The 25616-nt window shown below is 48.7% G+C and overlaps 1 protein-coding gene across 3 annotated transcripts in view; it reads right to left on the bottom strand.

Annotated features, from left to right (window-relative positions):
* Nucleotides 1–25616, bottom strand: part of LOC144141173 (putative diacylglycerol O-acyltransferase Mb3761c) — a 396293-nt gene that overhangs the window by 111980 nt on the left and 258697 nt on the right. For all 3 annotated transcript variants that reach the window (XM_077672730.1, XM_077672728.1, XM_077672729.1), the window contains one exon: nt 21437–21986. In XM_077672730.1, coding sequence (XP_077528856.1) covers nt 21437–21740 — 304 coding nt within the window. In that variant the 5' untranslated portion in view covers nt 21741–21986. The remainder of the gene's footprint in view (nt 1–21436; nt 21987–25616) is intronic.

Raw genomic sequence — 25616 nt, forward strand, 5'->3', positions numbered from 1 at the left:
GGAATGTAGCACGGTCCAGAGAGAAACTTTTATTTTGAAACTAACCAAGGTGGGAGCCTTTGCTACTGGAGTTCTGGAAATAGGACCTCACCCATAACTCTTTCCGCATTCACTTCTCCCTATTTCAAACAAAGTTTACTCTCTCTCTCTCTCTCTCTCTCTCTCTCTCTCTCTCTCTACGGGCAGCCGCAACAGCTCCACTGTGAAAAACGCAAAGCTATTGAACATGCATTTTTGCACTGCTGGAATGGAGTATTTCTGTGGGACGTTTTTCAGAGAACCATGAAAATGACCTACCACTGGACCGTCATGGCGTACGGTTTCTGGCTGCTAAAAACGATAATGGAGTGCCGTATGAGCTTCTGATGTTATTAGTCATCCATGGAAAATGGAGGCCTGTAATGGCGGCGCGTTACTCGGACGTTGACGGAAGGCCTGCAAGACAGTATTTTTGGAATAATGTTCGCCGCATTACAGGGATGTAGAAATGTCAACCACGTACTCCCTAGAGGGTGCCTGAAGACGAAAAAGGGTGTGTATTTTAACACATGCAGCACGGGTTTCAGCTATGCTTGAAACCTGCAATAAAGAAAAAATATATAGCAGCGGCATGATAGCAATATGGCACCCTTTCAATTTAAACGCTCTGAAGGATGTACTGGTAAAGCGTAGTATCGGTATCGTTCACCATATGATAGACCCGGTTATTCTACTCGAAAACAAGCACTAAAAACGACACGAACAGAGAAACTATCTAGAGTGCGCTTTCCTCCGTTTCTTTTTTTAAGTTCCGTTTTTTTTTTAAGCATCATACTTCTTTATTTCCCTTGTTCAGTACGGCTGAATTTTCGCTCTATTCTGAAGTTGTTGAGTCGGGTACGTCTAGATACCTCAGAGAATGCGTGCGTCCCGGTACTGGAGCTGCGGTTCAGATTAGATTATTAATATTGTTGAGTGCCACCATGACGCTAAGGTCAATTTATGAGCACCGAGGAAGGGGAAAATATTTACTACGACTGCACGTAAAACTAATATTCGGAGAAATGCAGGTTCGTGTTATTTCCGAGATCTTAAGACTAGCGGGCCCACGACAACAGCGCTTGGTTATTCATTCCACAGGGCGAAAAGCGAGTGTAGTAAGCGAGTTTGCACTACGTTTAAAGAAATAGGTCCAAACACGAGATCCGCGGGCGGCGTGAACGCAGGAAAATTGAACTGAGTTGAGCTAACCTCGATTACGTTCATCATGACAGGAGCGCGAGGGTGAGAGAGAGAGGAAGGAAAGAACTTGCAATGGCGGAAGAAATATACCGTCTTTCGAGTATATTTGCAGGGAAGCAAACCGGTACGCGGACATTTTTTTTTTTGTCTTCGCTCAAGGTCGGCCTGTACACTCTGCGATGATAAGCACTTTACAGCCCATCAAAATGTCCGAGAAAGTGGGACAAAAATATTTGATCCAATTAAGCCGCGATTGAATGCTGACGGGTAGAAATCCTAGCCGGAATCACGTTTCCAATGCACCTGTAGGCTGAAGGCCTTTTGAAAAGTGCCAACCGTTTCGGTCCGTCTGGGGCTGACTTCCTGTATTTTCACCATCGCACTAAAGCGGGAAATTCAAACGGTGTGCGGTGCGTGAACATTTCGTCGTCGTTATGAAAACAAAACACTTATTTTAAAAGGGACTCGGCAACACTTACTATAAACGCTTTCACTCCTTCCTTCCTGTCTAGAAGCACTGCGAAAGGTATTGCTATCGCCAGCACGGAGCGGCACTGCGTGATTTTCTCGTCGCAGCAGATATGCTATCCGTTTCTGCTTTGCGTTTGTGCCTCTCCTCTTAAAGTAGCCGTCGAATGTGTTCATTGCTGCAACTGAATGAAAACCGGCCGATAGCTGCTACACCGCTGCAATGACATAATTCGAGCGGTAGAAGCAAGGCAAGACCGGGAAAGAGAGAAAAAAAATTTCGAACAAGTTTATAAGTTATCTGATGGGCATAGCGCAGTAATTTCTGGCCGAGATACATTGCGACCCCTAAATGTAAGTACTGGGTGCGTTGGTTGACTACGTTCGGAAGGAATTTAAGGCTTCCAGAAAGAGTTGAAAAAGAGTTGCAGGGTCCCTTTAACGAAGCATTTTGGCCGCATCACTGAACACCGCCGAAGTAAGCACGACCGCTTATTGCTTGAGCAAAAAGATGCAGCATGTCGGCCAAATTTTCTCGTCGATCACATGGCTCTGTAGCAGAGCGAGTGGAAAAAAAAGGAACAGCGTGAAGAAAGGAGGTGGAGACAGCGACGTTGGCAGGGAGACGTCGTCAGTCGAAGCCCGACTCGGCATTTGTCCATGCTGCCGCCCCGGTTCGGTCACGCGGCGCCTCGTCAAGTCACGTAGACCTCGCTACCGCTTCTGCACGCGTTGCAAAATCCAGTCTGCTGTCTGTGCAGGGCGGCATAGGAGGAAGGAATGGCGATGACCGCGACGAAATGCCTATACTGGCAGGACCCCCCCAAAAAAGAAACTTTACTATCCCTTCTTAAATAAATTTGAGAGAGGCGCGAGAGCTAAACGCGCGTCCACCCTTCACTAAAAAGTGCGTCCAATCTATTGTCACACCTCCAAAGACCCAAATCGCAAACGAAGAACGAAGGCATGCGACGTTTTTTTCACACACTAAGTAAACGCATCTACAAGCGATCGAAATGTGTACACATACGTGGTTTATGCGATAAAGGTGTGCTATTTTACTCCTTTTGCATTATCGATGCGTGTGTATTATATAGAACCGTTCCTTTTTTGCCATGTTCAAGTAACAGTTTTAAGGCACTGGAAGCCAGTGTTGTACGCGTTCTACTAAAACAGGAACGAAAGCTCGTTCCTCGTTCCTTCCCAATTTTGAAACGAGTTTCCGTTACAAGTTCCTTTATTGCGAAAGGAACGCGTTCCAGTTCCACTTCGAACATTGGAACGTGTCGTTACGTTAACGTTACATTTTTTTTTTTTAATTAAAAAATGGTGTCGGATAATCCTGAGGTGAAATAAAGTGAGAAATTTAAAAACTCACGACGAACTACGTACATCATTTGAATATGAACACCACCGGCAGCAGATTATCTGGAGACAAACAGAATCCAAAGAAACGCTGTTAGACGAATTTTTTTCAGGGAGCACAGGGCAAACTCCAGACATGCCTAACTGCAGCTTTGGTGCTCGTCTATCATAGGTGCAACAGCTTGATGTGGGCCGGTTGGTTCGACATGATCACAGGGTTTAAAGGCGCAAGAAAAAACGTGGACACTAGAAGAAAAAACGAGCAAGACAAACGACGTGCTCCGTTTGTCTTGGTCGTTTTTCCCTCTAGTGTCCGCGTTTTTTCCTGCGCCTTTAAACCCTGTGATAATCATAGGTGCAACACGGGTGTATGAAAAAATGGTCCCGGAAAAATTTGTCCCGGAAAAAATGGTCCTGAATCCAAGGTAGGAAAAAATGGTCCCGGAAAAAATTTGCCCTGAAGCCAAGGCAGGAAAAAGTAGTCTTGTTCGACTAAAGCCTGTTAATCGAGCCAAGAACGTTTGTTTTACCGAAATTCAAGTTGCGTTTCTTTCATTGCCTCTCCCATATTTATTCTCTATTTGCCGTTACGCTAGCTTAATCGACAGATGTTTCTCATTGATGACGTCTCAACCGCATATGGCATGAAGAAATGTCAGCCCACCTCTGTTTTAAACCCGCACGTTGTGAGGAAAGTAAACCGCTGCCACACAACCTCGACCGGTGAAGGTGTACCGACAGGAAAAACAGGATGCTCCTAGTGATGTGTTGTGAAAGGAACGAACGTAAGATGGGGCTGCCCAGGGGACTAATCGAGTGTGGACGGGGGCAGCCGTAAAGTTCGTACGAAAGTTCAAGGCATATCAACATAAAATTTCGCCTTCACATTCCCAGAGAATTGTAAGCACCCCCTGCAATGTTTTACGTTTTTTCCCTTTACTTTTTTTCTTACACTCTTTGTTGCTCTGCGGACCGGTATGTTCGCACACCGAAATGTCCACACCGAAACGTCCTAGAACCGGGACGACGCCGTGCGCTTCTTTAGTGGAGCTCCCTCGGTGTCTTGTGCAATTTTCACCGATACTGATGAAACCTCACAGCGTAGAGCTTTAATGACCTTCCGTACACTGAGATGGCTGTGTCCGACTAAGCTATTAAACCGGTGGTTCCAGGCCTCGCAGTTGTTGTTTGTGCGGTTTTAATCCAATTACTTGCATTAAAAATTTAATCGATGCTCAGCCCTACCATCCAGCCTTCCATCCATCTGTACATACATCGCCCACCCATCCATTAAACCACCCGTCCGTCCGTCTCTCTGTCTACCCGATTTGCTTTGTTAGATATTAGCCTCCACAAGCATTAATTTCTGCCCCTTATAGGAATATCAAAGCATTCCACCTCTTTCTCAACCCTTTAGCTCAAACGCAAAGGGACAAAATGAAAACTGCAAAAAAGTTCAGATCTGAATAACTTGAAGGGAAACACGTCGACTGGAGCATGGGACCATTTTTTGCGGGCCCATTTTTCCCGGCACCATTTTTTTCCGTTTCCGGTGCAACACAAATGGCACTTTCCCCTTCGGTTTTACAAATGCGCAGTAAGGTTACTGCGCCTCAGATGTGCAAATAGAAAGTTACTCACATGCAGGAACATAATTAAATTTCTTGCATAAGAAACCGCGTCGAAAGGAAGAATACATAAGTTTTTAATGTCATTCAACGCGAACGACATCAGATATAAATGACATTCGATTTGGCCATGCGGGTCTACATGTGGAAAAGATGCCGTCCGATAATGATAGCAGTGGCGATTAAAAAACTCGCAGAATTGCGAAATTACAACGTAAATGCGTCCAGAATATCTTCAACCTTCGCCTGTTTTAACAGAAACCCAATTACCTTTCACAGAAAACGTGTACCTCTATTTTCGGTGACATTCACATCAGAAGCCGAGGCAAGTAAGTAGTTTAGACGGACTTGTTCTTGGGAGAGCTGGTGCACATTACCAAAAGGTGTAAGCTGCGCTGAGGAAGACACCACACAGAGAGAAGTACACGAGGACTGGTGCAGACTTGCAACTATTATTCCACGCAGAAACACACATAAATACAGGCGGTCATATCACTGCGCACGCGCGAAAACGAAAAAAAAATCTACAAAAACTTGTGGTGAGGATTTTCACAAACGATCTTCGATAAGCAACTCTGCACGCTGGCCGTCGACCTTCGGGCGGCGTCTCTCAGGTATTGTCTATACGGCTCGCGACGAAATTAGGCCCAAACAATGACGAAATTACTGTCCTTTGTCAACACGTCACGTGCAATGCAAAAGGACCTGGCACTCCCGTTGACCGATTCCCACCAGATTGGCGACATACCGCGCCGTGAAGAACTGCGCGCGTACTCTATAACTTTGAGCAAACCAACATCCCGAGGCACTGCGGCGCGACCAGCTCTATTGATAGTCGGTGACCCTTCAAATGACTTCACAGCGAGGGTACTTCCGACAACAACGCACCCATGCCTCGCGCGCACTAGTGCGCTAATTACCCCTGAAAATATACAGATAGGGTGGTTTCACAAGGTACCTGCAGCGCCGCTCGGACTTAGGTAACCTTTCCCCGGTAGGAAGCGATTCTATCAGCCAGACGCGCATCCTGGCCTCCCGAGACAAGCGGGGATAGGTGAAAAGCATTCTCCCGGCTGCGCTATTCACCCGTCGAATGCCGCGTAAGCTCAACCGGCATGAAAGCAAGCACAACCTGCGGCCCGCTGCGGCTGCGTCGTTTTTCTTCTGCCTTTGACCTTCGAGAAAGCACGTTCCGCTAAAGGGCGGGCGAATGGACCTCTTCCTGTATATAAACACCGTGACGTCACCAGGCGCGCGTGCGCGACGGGTGGCGCCTACTGGCGGCTGCGAAATGCAGCGGCGGTTGGCAGAACGCGCCTGCGCCGACGGCCTGGCCTGGCCGCGCGGCGCCCGAAAGGAACGATGTGCCGTTGGTTCGGACCGTCACTGGCCGCCTACATTACTGTGGAGGGTCTAGCTATCCTAGCTACGGCCGTCGCACCTGTATGTAGCTTTCTGCACGACACTTTCGTGTCCCGTACGGTCAATTGACGAGTGACGCTTTCGGATAATCAGTGCGCGACAGAACAGCCTAAACGAGTCATTCTGAAGGTTGGTACTGCTGCGACGCCTTCCGAGAATGTTTTTTAAGATGCTTTATGTTTGGACACATACCAAGAAAAGCTCCTTCATTGTTGTTTTTGACGTCCGCTTACGGTGAGCGCGGTGCCTCAGGCAGCGTATACGCTCCCTGTTCTTGGTATCTTTGCGTCGCCCGGATCCAGTAGCTTACGAACGATTTTATGTCGAGGGGATAAAGGAAAGGTAAAGCATGAAATGATTGAAAAGTAAAATTAGCACCAACGAAACAAAAATACGAAGAGCAAAAGCCAAAAATTATTCCAATAAAAATATCGCGATTATTGTTATTTTTTCCCCACTGAAATCGCGAAATGGTTCATCGTCATTGTGAGAGTAACACAGCAGCCACATACGGTCAGGGCGTACCGCTTGCGACAGTGAGACTGAAATAATTATCGGCAGTCATTGTTTGATGATGGTTAAAGTTAGTGTACGCCCGCTGCATACGCCAGCGCCGGCAGGCCGCCGCAAAAGAATACATTCACTGAGTCCGTTCGCTTAGGGCAGACAGATTTTTCGAGTTTTTTTGAGACACGTGAGCGGCCCATCTTGCGCCTAAGGCACTATACTACATGTTAGCACGGCAAGCATCTCTGCTTTGCCGCATCCTCAAGGCATAATGTAATTGATCAAGGTAAAAATTTATTGCTCTTACAAGGAAAGAACTTCGTTCGTCTTTAACACATCGCCCCATACGACCAAAACTTGTGGTCGATCTGGCGGCAGGCGGCTATCGGGGATCGCTCGTCGAAAAATTTTGCGTCGCCTAAGCAGGTTAGGCATTCATTGTATTTTCAATACAGTACTTTACCACGTTAAACCATGACAATGTTTCGCAGCAAGAAAATTTCCCTGTGCCCACCCTTTCACCCGGCACTATTTCACTGGACCAAATTGCTGCTGGTGCTGCCTGATACCAGATTGTTGATAAACAGCATCGTTTCATGGCACTACTCAGCGCGGGCTGCCAATGTAGACGGTATGACTGCGCTGTGAAGAACAGCAGAATTTCGAAAATGGGAAGAGTTGCTCTGAGTAAGAGCAAACCATGTCGCTGCTTTGGTTGCCAGCCTATTCGGCGCAGTGCGCGCATCCACAATACCCGCCGAATTTACCTCTTTGGGGACGCGGAATAGCCTAATGCCTCTGATTTTACTCGCACTATTTGCGTAGTCGAGAGCACAGCAGCCCACCGGCATTAAAAAAGGTAACACATAAACACAGACTCCACTTCTGCGCGCATTTAATGCAGCCTTACTGCATACGCGCCGCGCTCCGGTCCGAATGTTCTGCCAACCACCCTCCGGCCACACCCAGCACGTGCGCTCGCCACCCCGGGAGAGGTCCATTGGCCAGCTTATAGGAAGAGAAACACAGTAGCGACTTGTGGATTTTTCTACTCGAGCCTTGGTATCAAAAACAGCCAAATCGTAGCGATGCAACGTTTGCAAAAGGAACGCCCTTCCTGCCTTTCCTTCATAAACCTAACGAGTTACCGTTACAGTTCCACCGACCCTTAATGGAACGGGGGCGTTACTTTGTTAATCTAAAAAAATTGGCCGCGTATCTGCTCCTTTCGTTGGAAATGTCGTCAAAAGACGATAGTCTTTGTAGACATTTGCCAAGGAAATGCCCCCCTTTGCTTTCCCGCTCTGCTGTTCCTGTTCCGTCGCGCTCATTCCAAGGTAAACACACCAAAGGTTTGCTCAAGGCTATTTGAATTTACTTCGTTCCACTGCTACAGGCCGGGTTCCTCGATGCCAGCGCTGCAGTACGGCGGAGACGCGCGTGAATCGAGGCTGCAGACTTCAAGTTTTATAGAACCGCGTTCCCGTGATCCACGTGCGTTCCAAGCAGAACGTGGAACATAGATAGTGGAACTTTTCGTTGCTGTTGCCGCGTGATTTCTCATATGCCGCCAGGAGGTGGCGCGGGCAACAGCAGGCGGCGGTTTTCTGCAGTAGATGTAGAATATCATTTGCTATCGAAAAACAATGCATCCATGATTTTTTAAATAAAGCAACATGTAAATATCCCCTGTGCATTAAATTGCGGTCTTATAGCCACCGGTCCTGCTAAGAAACCTTTCACTTTAAAGAGCGACGGGGAGCCCATGCTGCTGCTGAAAGGAGCCATGAAGAGAAAACAGAAGTTTAGTTCATTCGAAAGATTGCCTCGTTAGAACCATACTGACACCACTTTTAACACAAACTTCGCTCAAATAAGCTACATAATTAGGAAAAAAGGGAACGACCATGCGACCCACCAGCTCATTTCCCGCAACAGAAACTATGATGTCACACGAGAATGCTCTGCGATTGGCGAAGGCCGGCAAAAGCAAACGCAATAGGCAGGGCTTACCAGTTTGCATAGTGAGCTATATGCCCGTTAAACATACTGCACATTCCTTTTATGGCACTAAGAATGGTGTAGTAAACGGTTGAAGTTCCGAATAAACACGCAAGCGTGTACGCCAATGCGTACGAAACTACCGCCAGCCGAACTCGACATCCCGCCGTTGCCACCGTCGCGCAGACGAATATTCGGGTTCGAGGCTCTTCGGCGCCAACGAACCGTCTCAGCACGCACAGCCGCGACCTTGCTTGGTATCGTAATCCCTTCACGGAGGTTGGCCGTCATATCGCCAACCAGCAAAGGTAAAAATACCAACGAAGGGAGTAAGGAACAGCAAGCAGCGACGAGATAGTGACAGTCGTCGCAGTTTCGGAATGGTGTTGGCTTCCTGCTATTGTTAGGAGCTCGTTTCCAGTTTACAACCACTGACAACTTCAGTTTGTTCGAGTACTTTACAATGAAATTTCGTTGCCACGTCTTGAAATGCCCATGTAGTACGGGCAAATCGTCGAGGGAGTGCGATATCCCCGCCGGTGAGGAGATCTCCTTTCATGTGCTGCCCAACGACGAACCTCGGCGAAGCAAGTGGCTACGTTTTGTGAACTTTGCAAACGGAGGAGAAAGAGAGCTAAAGGAAGCACGAGCGTGCTAGCTTCATTTCCGAGGAAGTGTTTACGGCAGGGACCCTTACGTTAGCTCACTCCTCGGACATGCTGGCGCTCGTCGCCGACTTCGTCAAATCGCCGGCAAAGCGCTCTGACCTTGGGGGGAAAAAATGCCGTACACACCGCGCATTGACGCTCGTATCTTTCTGGTCGAAGCAGAGAGCTCGCTCGAACGGCTTTCCATACACGACACCGGCCAACTGGCATAAGCGATACTGCTACTGAAATTGAACTATTATTAACCGTAATAAAAATACGGCACATACGTACCAGTCTGTATTCGTCCATCGCGACGGGGTGACGAGGCAGCGGTGCCGACGGCTGGGCGTTCGTCTGTTGTGGCTATCGCGGAATGGTCGCTTTCCGGTCCATCCGCGTATCCCACAACTCCTGCCGCTCGTGCACTTAGAAGCATTGAGCGTTCAAGTGGTGTGAGGTTGTTAAATGCAAGCCCGAGCTTCTCGGCGAGAGTTTTGTTCTCCGGATCAGGCGATTCCATGAGTAGGGCTACGGGTGCACTAGGTTTTACTAGTATTTTTAAAATGGCCGCCGTCTCGGTTTCGGCACGAGTTGCGGTTCCTGTTTGATTCCCGCGTGTGGGTGCTATATGGAGTCGACTTACTAAGTATCTGTTTCATGGACCGGCTCGTATGACGCCATTGTTCACGTCACGAAATGTGCAATTTAGGCGGGAGATTTAAAATTCTGGCTTAAATTGCCTTATTTCTCAGTGAATAAAGCATCATTTGCTTCCGGGAAAGCGCTTAGGGTACTATGAAACACCTAATCTTTCAAATAAAACAAACTTTTGTTTTCTCTTCATGGCTCCTTGAAGTGAGCCAACGTAAGCGTTCAACCGGTTAGAAGGCGAAGTACGATTGCACAGTGTACGAGAGACGTTCAAGGACGCAGCACTGCGAACTTCCGAAACCGGAGCAAGACGAGCGCTTAGGACCGAGCGCCAAGGTTACGGCGGAGAGGGACGCGATGCTGACGTATTCGTAAAGGTATTAATGAATCTTTAATTATATTTTTGGAACCGTTTCGATTCAACCTTAGACGTTTAGATTAATCATGGCCCCTCTGCCCAATTCATGCCTCACGCCACCTATACCGCTTCATCGCAAGAGAAAACCCAAATTTAAACAATACCTTCCCCATTTGTAACAGCTCCACCCCTACCCCCTCCCCTTTCCCCCCGTTTCCCCGGCACGGAATGCCCAGAAGTCCTGCGGGGAAGCCACAACGGTGGCGCTAAAAGTATCCTTATCCCATCGTTTGACTAAAAGTGCGCAATGAAAAATAAACAAAAAAATGAACAGGAAGACCTTCTGAACATACGAAGTATGTAGAAAACAGGAGATAAATGAGTTAACTGCGCTTTCACCGTCCGCGAACTCCACCATCATTATCAAAGAGTCTTAAAACGTCCACATATTACAAAAAAATAATCTAAATCACCGTCGCTTCCCCCGTTCCTTCGGCGCAAAGTATCCGTCTTGTGGCCTCATTCAATACGCGGCCCTATCTAGCATCGCGTCGTCCGACGCTTAATGGGAGATGAGCGGGCCCATTTCTCTCCTGTGGGCCATTAACAACGCCTTCCAATAACCGCCGCGCTTCTATTCGTCCTCGAACAGCACCGTTTTTTCACCGTCTCTTTTGCCGAAGGAGGCCAAACACAGAAAACGGGCGACTCAAGTGCAAAGCCCGCGGTTGTCGGAACCGTAAATCCCTTTTTAATGAGAAGAAATGGCGCAACCACTCCAGTTCCTAATGGAAAAAGTTCAGACGGCTTCTGTGTGCGCTGGGGCATGCCGTCTGGACCGAGGTCTTTTCCATCTGCCCGTACGTATCCACGTCCTTTTGGGTTCTCGCTTTTTGGCATCTGCTACGACTACCGGATACGCCTCTTCCGTCTTCTTTCCGCTCGCCGAGCTTTCATTAATTTTAGGTCACTCGACTTTCTCTACTTCTGGTCCTCTCCTTTTTCTGGCTTAGCGTTCGCCACAAATGACGGCGTAAAGCAGCTTTCATTCGCGTAAGCGGAGACCGAGAGCGCACAGCGGGGCACGGCTGTGGGCCCTAATGAAAAGGAGATGGCCGGTAATTATCTGAGTGCTTTCCAAAGGGCGCGGTTCAACGAGCGACATTTCACACTCGGTTACAGGTGTACCCCCGCGGTGGCTCAGTGGCTAAGGCGTTGCGCTGCTGAGCAGGAGGACGCCGGTTCGATTCCCGGCCGCGGCGGCCGCTTTTTTTATGCAGGCGAAAGGCGGAAACGCCCGTGCGTACGAGATTTTGGCACACGTTCAATATCCCCGGCTGGCCAAAATTAATCCGGAGCCGTCCAGTACGGCGCGCCTCATCGCCTGCGTTGCGTCAGCACGTTAAACCCTGTATTAGGTGTGATTAACACAGATTCGTATGGAGCGCACAAGCTGGCGGGGTAGGGAGCAGCGTGACCACTTGCGTAAGAACCCAGATTGATATTACAGCGGAGCTGTAAGCATTCCGTTGTCGAGATTTTCTGTGGCGTCCATGGGCAGAAATGGGGGGAGCGAGCCGAAATCCGGACAGCTAGAAAGAAAGACTAAACACAAGTCAAGACGAGCATGAACGCGACACAGCCGCTGACGTGCCGCTCAAATTCAAAAGGGACTCCTCCCCGCTGGCGTCCCAGGAGGAAACCACGTGAACATCTCAAACATGAAAGCTCCAATACAACGCCACGAACACGTGCACAACCAGCCGGCGATCACGTGTACCCCACCTGCTGACACTAGAGGTGCAGCACAAGGATAGAACCGGAGATGGAGGGTATAGAAAAAGCATCTCGGCGCCTCACAGATTCGCGGACCATCTTCTTCTGTAGGAAAAGATGGGACTTCAATTGTTTAGGAGAGAGAGAGAGAGAAGAGAGAGGGAGAGAGATATATAATAGCTTCATTGTTTGAGGGTGCAACACAGCTCTCTGGTGGGAAGAAGAGCAAGACGGAGGGAGGGCATTTTGCAAGAGATCACGGTTTAATGATTTGCTGCCCGTGCAAGGTACCTGAGGTCATAAATAACTTGAACTGTTGCTGATTATTTCTTAGTTTACGAGCTCCGTGAAGATTATTTAGTAGTTCACGGGTTACGTCAAGAAATAGGCGCACAAGAATTGTTGGCAGAAACTGTTCCAGATTATCCCTCCAGCATTAAAAATAAATAAAACGTTTAGCTTATAGTTTGCAATGACCAGAGCCATGTACGGATATCGTTAGGTGATGTGCCGATTCCTGAAATGAGAGCCCGATACCACAACCAGAGCAGCGAAACGTGCGAGATAACTCGTTCCATTTGAAGATTGCTTCACACTGTGGTGTTCACGACGGGTACTAGGCTTCTGCAAAGGAACCTCTGTAAACTATCATGTGACGCTGAAGATATCATCACGTAGCCAAGGACGACGCAAGGCTCTTCAAGCAACGAAGTTTATTCGAATATACAAGGAATACACAAGTGGAAAAGGAGGAGTCAACAAAGTGACTTGCGCAGACTGCTGTCGCCGATTCGAATGCCGCGCGGTTCCCGTGCGAGCAGTTATCTTTCCGCGTTAATCCGTCGGGAAACATGGGAACACATCTATAACACGGATGATCGAAGAACATTCTAGCTTAGTGACGACCATAGAGTTTTTTGTAAGTATACTAGAGGGTAAACTGCACCTGGGAATCCATGTAGTCGGGGGGTTATGTGAAGACCCCCGCTTTTGGCTTGGGCATGGCATTTACTTTCTTCACTATGCATTAACACGTCTACGATCTACAAGGAAGCCGAAATCCTCCCTGTTCTGCGGAAGTCGTGTTCGGTGAAATAACAGGCAGTGCGTGATCGTACCTGACGTTGGTCTTGCCGCAGTCGAAGGACGTATGACTGAGCGGGTAATATTCCGACGCGAAAGTTGCAGCTGACGAAAACGTACTCCGACGAAGACAAGATATGACAGAAACGGGCGCCTGTATCCGTCCTATGTTGTGATCGTCCACGACTGTTTAACGCCACGTTTTCTTTTTTCTTCATGTATGAACCAAATCGCTCAGCAACAAGTATTGTTAGACTCCAGCTGACGGTCGGTGCACCGGTTCACGAAGCCGACGCACTAGACTCGCACAAAAACATTTCCAAGCGCTTCAAACAACTTTTATTTGAAATATTGGTAAAATTAAAGAGTATCTAACGAGTTCCCTCAAAATATTAACATTGCTGTTAACTACCAGCTTGGCCTGCAGAATAGTAGGAACAACCGTTCTGGAAAAAATAGCGCTTTACTTTTTTCCTTATCTCAAACCGCCTGTTGGTGGTCAAAATTAATCCGGAGCCCTCCACTACGCGCGCCTCATCGCCTGCGGTGCGTCCGCGCGTTGAACCCTACAATCAAGCCCGACGGTTTTATTAGGGGAGAAGCTCCTCCAGCTCTGGGCAAGTCCTGCGGCGTGCAGTGTCCACTAGTTCTCGAGGCGATCGCTAGAGGCGCGGCTGTGCAATAGTTCATATGTGGCCCACTAGATGGCGCACCGCCGCTCACGGAAGATATGGGCTGGGTGTCGTTTGAAGTTAGAGAAGCACAGAGTAAAATATGTTTTGAGATGACGTTGAGAGCAATGGATCAACGAAGGTGGGCAGCTAAGGTTTTTAGGTACCTATACTTGAAAAGCGTGGACACCCAGTGGTTACGGAAGACTAGAAGGCTAACGATGGAACACGGAAAGAACAGTAAAGAATCCAAAACAGCCAAGGTAACCAAAAAAGAGGCAAGGCAGATTGAAACAAATAAATTGAGAGAAAAAATGGAAGCTATAACGTCGTTAGAGGTGTACAGGGCTGAGAAATTGAACATCAGAAAGGAAAATTTCTACGGTAATGCCCAGGGCAGTGCTTTGCTTTTTGAGGCTAGAGCAGGTTGCTTGCGAACTAAGACCTGTGTGGGGAAGTATTCACAAAATGATCGAGTATGCCTGGTCTGCGGAAAAGAAACAGAAACTATGCGACACATCGTATTAGAACGCGAGGGTACCCACCCAAATCTACATGAGGGAAACATTCGGCTTTCAGAAGCCCTAGGATTTATGGGTAGCACAGAGGAAGTTAACTTCAAGGCTGTCGAGGGGACAAAAAGAAGATTAAAAATGCTGGTGGACGAAAAGGACCGTTACCACCTGTAACAGGAAAAAAAAGTATTTTGTGCCTAATAAGCTTTTTGTGCCAGCCCTAAGTACGCTAGTATTAAACGAAGAGTATAAAACATAGGTGTATTAGTCCTTCTTGGTAAGATGACATGTCATCACCCCGCTACAAAGGGGAAACCAATAGCAATCATCAATCATCATCGGCGCGCCACACGCCTGTACTCCTCCGTCTCAGCTGCTCCACTGCATACTCGGCCGCGCGTGCTAGTTAGATAGGCGGCCCTCTTGTGTGTATATAATTGCATCGATATGTAAATAATAAACATCGCGTATATAAGTGTATATACAATCACCCCTATAACAACGTGTCGAGTCTTTATTTGATGTGTGGGCGAATGTCTTACGGTTTTACCGATAAGCATTGGAGCTTCGCCCCACTCATCATCATTCACTTAGTGGAGATGGCGGGATTTTTTTTATAATTATGTGATAACACACCATTCTTCGCGTTTTTGTGGCGTTGTGTTCGAATATACGGCCACTAAAACGTGTCACTCCAAGCCAACGGCAAAAGTAAAAAGAGCGTACGGTGTAGTGGTGGCTAATGACACAGACGACCTTGATATTCGCCGCATAGGCGCTAGCGCCAGATTCCTCTCTAGTGTATAAAGTAAGAATTCTATGGTGACGACAGGGCGAAACACTCTCCCGATCAAGTAGGGTAGTCTGCGAAAGAAAGAAAGAGAAGAAAGAAAAGAAAGAGAAGGAAGCACGCGTTTTGCTTCGAACACAGATAACACAACCGGGTGCGGCGAGATGCTAAAAAGAAAATACATAGGTAAACAAAACTGATGGCATGGTTTGCGGCAATATAAAAAAAAAAGGCCCGGGCATGGCCGACTGTAATCAGGCTTTTCGATCGAAAGAAAATGCGATAGTGTGGTCACCGCAGGTTGTTGCGGCATTCCAACGTGCTGGAGGGAGGAAACTGCGCCTGGGAATCCATCTCGGCGTGCGAGTCTATGGGAAGATCAGTGCTGCTGGCTCTGGCTTGGCATGGCATTTGGATTATGAAGCTTTTTTTTTAGCTAGCTTTCTTAACTATGCTTTTATATGCCAAGACGACCGTTCCGACAGACCCTCATAAAAAGGAACACGCTTGACTTGTGGCGCTGCGTTTGAATTTACGGCCACTCAAACGCCTCACTCCAAGCCAACGACGAAAGTAAGGCGAGCGTACGGTGTAGTGGTGGCCCATGACGACACAGACGGCCTTGATGTGAGCCGCATACACGCTAGCGGCAGGTTCCTCTCTAGTGTATATTGTAAGAAACTCTGTGGCAGTGGCGACTCCTCAGACGCTTTCCGGTGATGTCTCTGTGACGTCACGAGAATCTTGTTTGTGCGATTGGCTGTCGCCGGCTGTAGCCACCGCCAAGACTGATGACTAGGCGATAGTAGTCGGAACTCTAGCAAACGGTCTGATAACTGTGTGCTAGTCCCCCTTTAAATCACTCCTGCCAATTTTAGGCCACAGTAGCCCGAATTTCGGAAGTTTTTGCACCCGCGTTTTTTCGGTTAACAAACATCTTTCGTGGCTGAAATTAAGATGAGTGAGTTACCAAAGCGTATTTCTTTCAAATTTAACAAATTTTAACTTTGTTTTCTTGGCCCCCTTAGGAAAACTGAAGTGATCTGTAAGCATTGCGGGATTATTTGCGCAAATTGAGATCTGGTGTCTCCGGGCAATGTTTCGGCGACTGTGTTGTGCTCGCGCTCGTGTCCGCTCTTTGTAGAGCGGTGATGCGGGCGAAAGACCGACACCACTCCAATGTAGCCAGTACCCCCAAAAAATCCTGGGTCACCACCACTAACGTGTAACCTGGGGAGGGGCGAGGCATGCAGTGTATAGGTGTACTCTTGGCGCCTTGGCGTTTATGCCAACGGGGATGCAACCGTTGGGGGTAGACGTGTGCGGCTTAGCTGTAAAAGCCTCTTGTCTTTGAAGCACGAAGCTCTCCAGCGCGAGGGGTAAACGAGTCTCCCGATGTTTTCGTACCCTCACTACATAAGACGGATGGTGATTACGACGACGACGATGGCAGGAGACGCCAACCGCCCCAGTTCCTAAGGGGCTTCACCCCCGCAAGACTCCTTGTTTATTAGACAGTCGTGTTGTATGCACTTCAGCCAGTGACGTCATGTCGGCCCTTGTACCTTGCACTCTGCAGCAACAAAGATAACAGATAAAACCACAAATATATTTTTAAAAATAATTTCGAAATGTCTGTTCCCCTTTCTTCGACATCGAGGCCGATTTGGTAGCGTTTCCTGTGACCCGTTAGGAATTCTTTTTTCCTAATTGGCTTCACTGCGCGGCTCATCGATCAAAACCACCGACAAAACATCGGCTGACCGGTGCGCCGAGAAATCCGCAGACGGGTCATCGGAAATCGATTGCGAGGCGGAAACCGAACTCACACGACCTTTGAGCGCTGATTAGTGTGGCTGTCTTGTGTGCGCTGGAGTGATTTGCAAACATTAGGAGATTGCTTGAGCAGAATAATCTGCCATCCTAATTTCGTTTACACGAATTCATTTAGTATTAAACATCGATTCGAAAGTGCTGTTGCCCTTTCTGCATCCCCCTTGCCGATTTTTGAAGACGTTTGTATTACGTGCACAATTCCGGATTGGCTTGGCTGCGCCGGCTGCGTGCCTCACCGAACCACTGAGCTAATCCGAAGTCTATTGCGAAAAAGCAGCTCATCCAAAAACATTTTTGTGTCGTGATTATTGCGGCTTTATATCGTTATTTTGCATAGTGTATTACGGTAAAAAGGTCAACGAAGACCAAATAATTGCACACTTCTGCATATGTAATCCGTAGCTGTGCTTGTGGCGCTTCGCTGTCTTTGCTTCACTGGCGCTATAAGCTGCACATGCGTGTGCGACTGGTACGCTTGTAGAACATCTAAGGTCAGTTAAGAGCCGTAAGAGAGTTCCCGTAGTTAATCCAGCTTAATCTACGTAATCTAAAAGTTAAGCCGAAGCTTTTATTGCAAAGCGTAAAACCAAGGTACGAGGGGCGCTTTTTGTGCAAAGTGAACTCGTGGTCTACGGGACCAGCATACATTTACACTCGCTTTTCTCCGTTAATGGCCACTCTAAAGAGATTTGTAAACATGGCGAGATTACACGTGCAGATTAACTTCTGGTGTCCCTAGGGCATGTTCCGACAACTCTGGGTGCATTTAGGGGAATTTATTCAGTAGAAAAATCAATTCGCAGGTGCTGTTCCCCTTTCCCCATACTCTGCGCAGGTTACCCATGACGTTTCCTATAACGCGTACTCTTTGGGATTGGATCGGCTTGACTGCGCCGAGTGCACGGCTCGCCGGACCGCCGATCACAGGGCCGACCAAATATGTCGGCGGGCCGCCGGCGGTTAATCGCAATTCCATTGCGCAGTGAAAACTGAGCCTGGACAATATTTATGTCTGAAAAATGCAGCATTATTTTCTGTTGTTTTTGTTTTCTATAAAGTATATTTTATGCAACTTGTACTGGAGTGTTAAGCTGCGCATGCGCGTGCGAAGCTTGTAGAAAATCTAAGGTCCGTTGAGAGCAGAAAAAGAGTAGCCGAAGTCCATCTAGGTAATAAAGATTTAAATTCAACCGAACCTTTTATTGGTAATCCTAAAGCCATGGTACGAGAATCACGCCGGATGAAGTCGCAGTTTATTTATTTATTTATTTATTTATTTATTTATTTATTTATTTATTTCTGTAATACTGCCGACTTTTGTAGCAAGGTCCTTGGCAGGAGTGAGCGATACAGTATACAGATGACACAAGATAGATGAACATGTATATGAAAGCAGTTCACTGGGGTACAGCCAGCGAACCATACAGCACCTCATACAAAATCAAGCCGGGGAAAAGCAAAATTTCACAACAGGACTGCACAACACAAGAGATAAGCAAAAATAAATGCGTCGTTGTCTTCAACGACGCATTTAAGGAAGGAGAACATATTTTCGATTCCTTTAATGCATTACGTAATACAGGCGCTGGTGAGTAGCTGTTTGTGACCGCTTTAGAGGGAACTTACTGCACAAGAGTTATTCAAGACATCCTCAGCCTAGCAGCCCGGAATGTTGCAATACCACAAGTAAACAGTAATGCACGTCGTGAAGGATAGGCCTCCGGTTGTACTTGTACTGCATCTCCGTGTGAGGGTTCAAGTCCTTGGCACGCGTTTTCATTTTTAGGAGAACGTCTTACATCCCTACGTTTCATGGAATAGCATGTTGTACGGAAATCTGTACATAACGATTGGCGCAGCTTGCAGTAGCGGTGAAAAGCTGCAGAAAAAGCACAGCTGGCAGCCTTTCTGCCTTCGTCGAAGCTCAGGCTATTCAAAGACAACGCTACCAGTAACCCAAAGAAAATAATGCTGAGCGCCCGGAATACTAGTTGTTCACTGTTGCCCCATGTTAAAATAATTGACATAATTGTTTATTGTGTTTAGTTTTGTTTTTCATCTTGTAATCAACCCGTTTGTATGTTTACATAGTTGCAAATGTGCGTTGTAAATATCGTTTCCTACATTGACATGTAGGACAATATACCACCTGGCTCAGTGGCTAAAGAGTTGCGCTGCTAAACACGAGGACGTGGGTTCGATTGCTGGCCACGGCGGCCGCTTTTCTGAAGGAGGCGCAAAGCAAAAACGCCTGTGCGTACAAGATTTCGGCGCACGTTAAAGATCCCCAGGTGGTCTTAATTAATCCGGAGCCCTCCACTACGGCGCGCCTCATCGCCTGCGTTGCGTCGGCGCGATAAACCCTACAATCAATCAAATAATAAATAAATACCAGGTTGAAAAAAATTATGGTTCAATGGGATAGACGCCGGTTGCATAGCATGAGGGACAGCGGTGTGATTCCCACCAGGGGAAGCATCCTTTTCACTCCAATTGGAGGTTTTCTGTTCACGTTGCACAACTTATGGCCGGATTAAACAGCTCCGCTGTGAAAAAGTGGTGGTACAGAAAATTGGAGCGCAAGCAGCGGAAGAGAAACTGCCGCGCCGGAAACGTCTTCTGGCAAAGGGCGACGTACCGTTAAACGTCCTGGACGCGAATGTTATTCGTCGCAGCGTGGGCTCAGAGCTTCCTTCCACGCCGCTATGGCAGCGCGCGGTTGGTCTCTTCAGTGGGTGAGCGGCCCTAACCGAGGGGGGGGACAATCGAGGAAGTCCGCCACAGCGGAAGAGGCTGGAGCAGCTCGAAATACCCCTAGTCGAAACCGCCGTCGTGAGGGAAGCAGCTGTGCATGAAGATGCCGCAGCGATTCGGCAAGAGCAACATGATAGTTCAACAAAAGTTCAACAGAGGGTCCAACAAGGCTTACGCGTTCCCATTCTTACAAAATTCTAAGCATATCCAAATTCTTTCATAATACGTGGAGGGCACCTAGAGCACGACAGCACTTTGCTATCGCATCAAGTTTAGTTTTTTTTTTTTTTTGACGTAGCAGAACGGTCACCACGTTGCATGTTTCAAGAGAAAGAAGGAATGGGGGATAATTCTTGTACACTACAGATCGCAGACATTATAAATCTATAATACCTAGATGCAACAAGGTTCTTGGCCGTAGCAGGGCATAAGGGAAGCCGTAGAATTCATGAAACAATCAACCCCCCAGAAATTAAGACTTCTCAGAAGTCTCCAAGACACTTCAATCCAGCCGAAATTCAACCCGCAGTCCACGCTTTTCTGATACCAGCATAATAACGGAAAGTCTTTTTTTTTTGATCCACGCTTTTCTAATACCGGCAAATAACGGAAAGTTTTTTTTTTATCCGTGCATGCAGTAACAAATCGACAGCACGTACCGCAAATTTTGAGCACTACCACATACGCGGAGGCTACAGAGCGTTATTGGCCCGTAAAAGTCAGCCAAGGAGCCTACCCAGAATCTGGAGCGGACTGCGGCGGAAAGTGCATGCTGAAATATTTTAGCAAGTTAGATCAGCTGCCATGAGACTGCCTAAAAAAGGCATATTGTCAAGTTCAACCCTCCGCAGTGGCTCAGTGGCTACAGCGTTTTGCTGCTGGGCCCAAGGACGCGGGTTCTAATCCCGGCTGCGGTGGCTGCTTTTCTTGTACAGGCGAAAAACGAAAACGCCCGTATGTCGAATATGCGGCGCACGTCAAAGACCCCCAGGTGGTCAAAATAATCCGGAGCCCTCCACTACGACACCCCCGATATCCGAGTTGTAGCTTCCGCGCGTTAAACCCTACGATCAATCAATCGTCTTGTCAAGTTCTTTTGTGTTCCACTTGAGTTCATACCAGTAAAAAATTATCCAATACTGCAACCTGAGCTACCATGGCAGGCATTGCTGGGGACTGTGCTCCCCACTGAAAACATTGTCATCGCACCAAGGAACTTTCCGTAAAGCCCAACAGAGAAGGTTGTCTGGGACATTAGCGAAGGTCACTCCATGCTGCTCCTATGAATGTGGGTAAAACACATGAAACGGCGTTCTGAAAAATGGGTCATCTTTAACACTTCGAAGCTAATTATCACGAGCGCAATGTCTGTTTGGCTTGGCTTTGCAAAGACTATGTCCACAGCGTTACTTCAAAGTTAGGCCACTGGATATTTGGATTGAGCCTGTCGCTTGAGCTGAAGCCCACACAAAGAAAGTCCAGCTGGAACGCCATCCACGGCGAGACTGAGCGACCAAGCGCAGGCGAAGCAGCTGTTAAACCCTCACCCATTCACGCAGTTCCGCAGCAGCCAGGCTCCGAGCGAGCGTAGCTGCGACGTTCCCCCTGAGCGGATCATGTGGTGGTACGCCACACCTTCCACACTTCGCTCTGACGGCTCAAGGTCATTGCGACACGATGATTGACCGTGCGAGGCATGGCACTCTAAAATCCCACCCGAGTGAGAATGGGCGTACTCACCGATGATGGCGCAGACCGAGACGAAGGCGACGGAGGCCACAAAGTACCAGGTGAGGTTCCTGTCCACGGGGTGCGTGAGGAGCTTGATGGGGGCGCTGCGCATGTACCGGGGCGTAACCACAGGGGCCTCTTCCTCGGCAGCTTGTTGTCGCGTCGCCTGCTGCTGCTGCGTCGGCTTCTGCGCGGCCGCTTCAGCCGGCCGCTGCTGCGGCCTGGTACCGATGCTGTCCAGGTCGATGATGACCTGCCGGTGGTCGGCGACGGAGCCCCGCACACCGTACGGAGGCGGCCGGCCGTCCTCCATGCGCCCGCGGGTGGTCCTGGTGGTACGTCACCGGCAGCTGTCACCGTCGGACGCACGGAGAAGACTCCTGGCCACCGACTACTTCGCTGGCGAACCAAGCTCCGCCCTCGCCGCTGCTGCTGCTAGTAGTGGCGCTGCTCTCGCCTGGGCTTCCACCAGGGGACGCTGTCGTACAGTAGGTCGTCGTCCCAGGGTGGCCTTGACCACCGCCGGAGTCGTCCGCGCAAGAGTCCGTCATGGTGCGCCCTGAGAGGAGACACCAGCGACATCGGTATCAGACACTCTATTCATCTCCCGGTTGCAACGCAAATAAACTGCGGTTACCATTGTGAGTACCAAAGCAAGAAGACACACAAAAACAACTCAATTTGATTGGGTGTGCATGTAGTGACTTTTACTACGAGCGAAAGTAAATCACGGCGATAGAAGTAGATACACAGAAACCGTTTCAATGCTTACAGCGTAATGTCTGGGTATAGACGAAGGTTGTTCGCACAAAACGTTGAAGGAGTTTTATAGCTGGAGAATGTTTGTAAGAGGCTACATGATGATCTAGTCGCCTCCAAACTGCTTGATCCAAATTTGGATCGTCAACCCCGCGAAGGTACGCGTGCGTCGGGAGGCGCCTGTAGCAGAGGGCTACAGATTCATTTAGGGCCACCCGGCATCTTAATCGTAAACACACGGACGGCTCCGTACATCGGGTCCATCTGAAATACAGCTTGTACGTTCGGGAGCTGAACCCGTAGCTGTGTGCGTAGGACATCAACGCCTTTAAAGACACTTTCATTTTCTTTCTAGCCTCCGCCATTACACCTTCGCAGGGAGTAATAGCGTTTATTACTACGCAGAGATTAATAATGGCGCAGGGAGAAATAGGGTTATTACTCTGCATGAAGTAATAGCACTAAACTGAAGCCGTGACAGGAGTATACTTCAGCGACTCTCCGTCGTGGTCAGCTATAAAAGTGCGTAAATCCTACCCGCTACCAAACTATTACGTGGAATACCGCTGACATTCAGCGGAAGAAATGCTTTGGCTGTTGCAGCAACATATTCGAGCGCATCTGGTTATAACTTAAAAATAAAACATTAGAAGAAGTGACAACTGGGCTAGTTGGTATTGCATTTGGAACATATCGAAGGTAGCACACGTACACACGGGCACCAAGACAAGAGACGACAAACCACAGCGCTGTGGTTTGTCGTGTCTTTTTTTAGTGTCCGTGTGTAAGTGCGCTACCTTCGAGATGTTTTGAAAAACATTACTCTGCACTTGCACATTGTGATACCAGGGGGTTTATATATAAACCGGCAATATAAACCGAAAAGAAGCTGTAATGTGCGACATGCTGAGTTGCGAGTAGGTGGGTTTAAGGTGACAAAAAAGACATCATCGTCGCCATCGCCAGTTAATGGCATCTGAAGGACGGAGGCCTCTTTCCTACACCATCCTGCGTTGTCGGAATCCACCACGTTTTCGTAACTTATTCCCTAGTCGATTGAGTAGCATCCTCTGCTTTTAGCCCCGCCTTTCAGTAGCCATTCTATTACCGTGCCTGTATAGATGGTATTCGTTGAAAAGTTTGGCGGTTAATTTCTTCGCTTGGCAACACTGGAAACGGCCACAGACATGGCCGATGCGCCACGGACATGGACAAGTACCGCCATCCCGCGGAGCACGCCGTAACGAGTGACGGCGCACCGTGGCCTCCGCGATCGGCTACGCAAATCGCGGAGGCCACGGGCGCACTCACACGGTTGCACGGAGGAGAAGAGGGGTGCCTGATCTGGGGGCCGTGCGCACAACGTCACCTAGCAACAGACGCTTGGCCACAGATATGGCGGCGCACTCACATGGTTGCCTGCATGCATTCCACGCCATTGAATACCGGCCATACAGATTGTCAGTTCTTCGCATCATTCCATTCTGTTGTGGCATCCGCCCACGCCGTTCTTCGGATTCGACCACCCAGTTCATTTGTCTGCCGGGTGGCCCCCTCACCAACGATAAACGACCTAGCATGTTTGCAACAGCGCACTGCGAGGCGGCGATTTCCGCTGCTGCTGGACATACGCCGCTTTCGGAGACTTCGGCCACCCAACACCGCCGGCCGAAAGCCGCTCTAATGACCGAAAGCGGTGAGGCGAGGTGACAAAATGCTCGTGTAGTGTCTCCCTTGTGCGGCTGCGGTTGATGTCTTCTTCGTTGGCGGTGTGCCCGGGAGCATGAGAAGGCATGTCAGTCTCTTCCGGGAAGCTTCGACATTAGAGAGCTATAGCAGATCGGAGAACCGGTACCGGTACGGCACCCGGTAGGCGACCGCCGTTACTGCGCATGCGCAGAGGCGGGAAAACTGGTTGTGCGCACGCGCGGGTGTATTGGGTAGCGTACCGGGACCGGTTATCCGATCTGCTATAACTCACTATTGGAGGTCTCAATGACACCAAACAAACTGCATCATCGAGATAAACCAAACGTTTACCTGTGAGAGGGAAATGTGCCCTCTCTATGTTAGTGTGAGCGGGTCAGTTTTAAGAGGTAGGAGGTTTCTTTATTGGTGCTTTTCTGACCACAGCGGGGAGAAAGAGAAAAGAGACGAACCTAAACGTTTTTATTGAAATTGCTAGTGCTCAGGAGCGCACTGCCTGTTCACTGATTTAGGGAGGAGAAAAGCAAACGGAAAAGCCGAGAGGTTATCCCGGCTTAGCCCGGATTACTACTCGACATTGGAGAAGGGGTGTGCAGGGCACGAAAGAGAAGGAAAGCGAAAAAGACAGGATAGGAGCGGGGGCCGCGCGCACAATTTAGTCCTTTGTGGGCACTATAGTCTTTCAGCTAAGCCTGTGTCCTTCTCAAAACGCAGAAGGGCTTTTGTTGCCTACTGCGAAGTTGATTGTAGGGGTCGATGTCATAGATTAGTCTCTGCCGTGAACGACTGATTGTCCAATCGGCTGATCTCGGCGGCCAAAACATGTCTGTCCGATGAATACTGGGGGCAACGACAAAGCACATGCTCTATGGTCTCTTCAACCTCGCAGGCGTCGAAGTGGGCACTACTGGCCATCCCGAAGAGGAAGGAGTAGGATTTTGTGAAGGCCACTCCCAACCACAGTCAACAAAGCAGACTGTGATCGAGACAGCCCACACGAAAGACGGCACTGGAGTAGAAGGTCCTGGTTGTGAAGGCGCGGATGCACAAAGTCCGGTTTATTCCATTGACTAATGCAGGTGCTGCGCACGAACTGACGAAGCGCCCTCACGGCATCGGTACTTGAAAGCGGAAACAAGATGGTGCTTTCTGTGTCATGGCCTCTCCGGGCAGCTGCATCAGCCAGAACATTGCCGGTCATTCCAGTGACTCGGCAGCCACTGAAATAAAATATTATGGCCCTTTATGACGGCCCGGTCAAATAATTCTCGAATTTCTGTAACCAGTTGGTGGAAAGGACTGTAGCGCAGGGTTCCTCGAAAACTTTGCAGGGCGCCTTTGGATTCGGTAAAAATACACCATTTTTGGGGAGGAGCGTCCGTAAGGTATTGAAGAGCTTCACGAATGGCAGTAGCCGTCGAGCTCGTGACATGGGCGACACGGAATCGAATTTTGGTTGATTCTGATGGTATAACCAGCGCACCTGCCGAGCTCGAGGACGTTACAGGACCATCTGTGTATATATACTTCCGGTCATTGCACTGTTCGTGGAGTAACTGCACGGAAAAATAGTCGGAAAGCCAGTGGTGGCAAGTCGGCCTTCTTTCCAATGCCCGGAACATGGAGACAAATCTCGAGGGTTGCCAGGCACTACAACGAGGAGAACGATAAAACAGCAGGTGCATAACTCGGCGGTACTTCAGCCCTGCGCGCTGCGACAATG

The sequence above is a fragment of the Haemaphysalis longicornis genome, unplaced genomic scaffold, assembly GCF_048455015.1.
Source record: "Haemaphysalis longicornis isolate Haplotype H1 unplaced genomic scaffold, Haemaphysalis longicornis Haplotype H1 scaffold_6, whole genome shotgun sequence".
NCBI lineage: Eukaryota > Metazoa > Arthropoda > Arachnida > Ixodida > Ixodidae > Haemaphysalis > Haemaphysalis longicornis.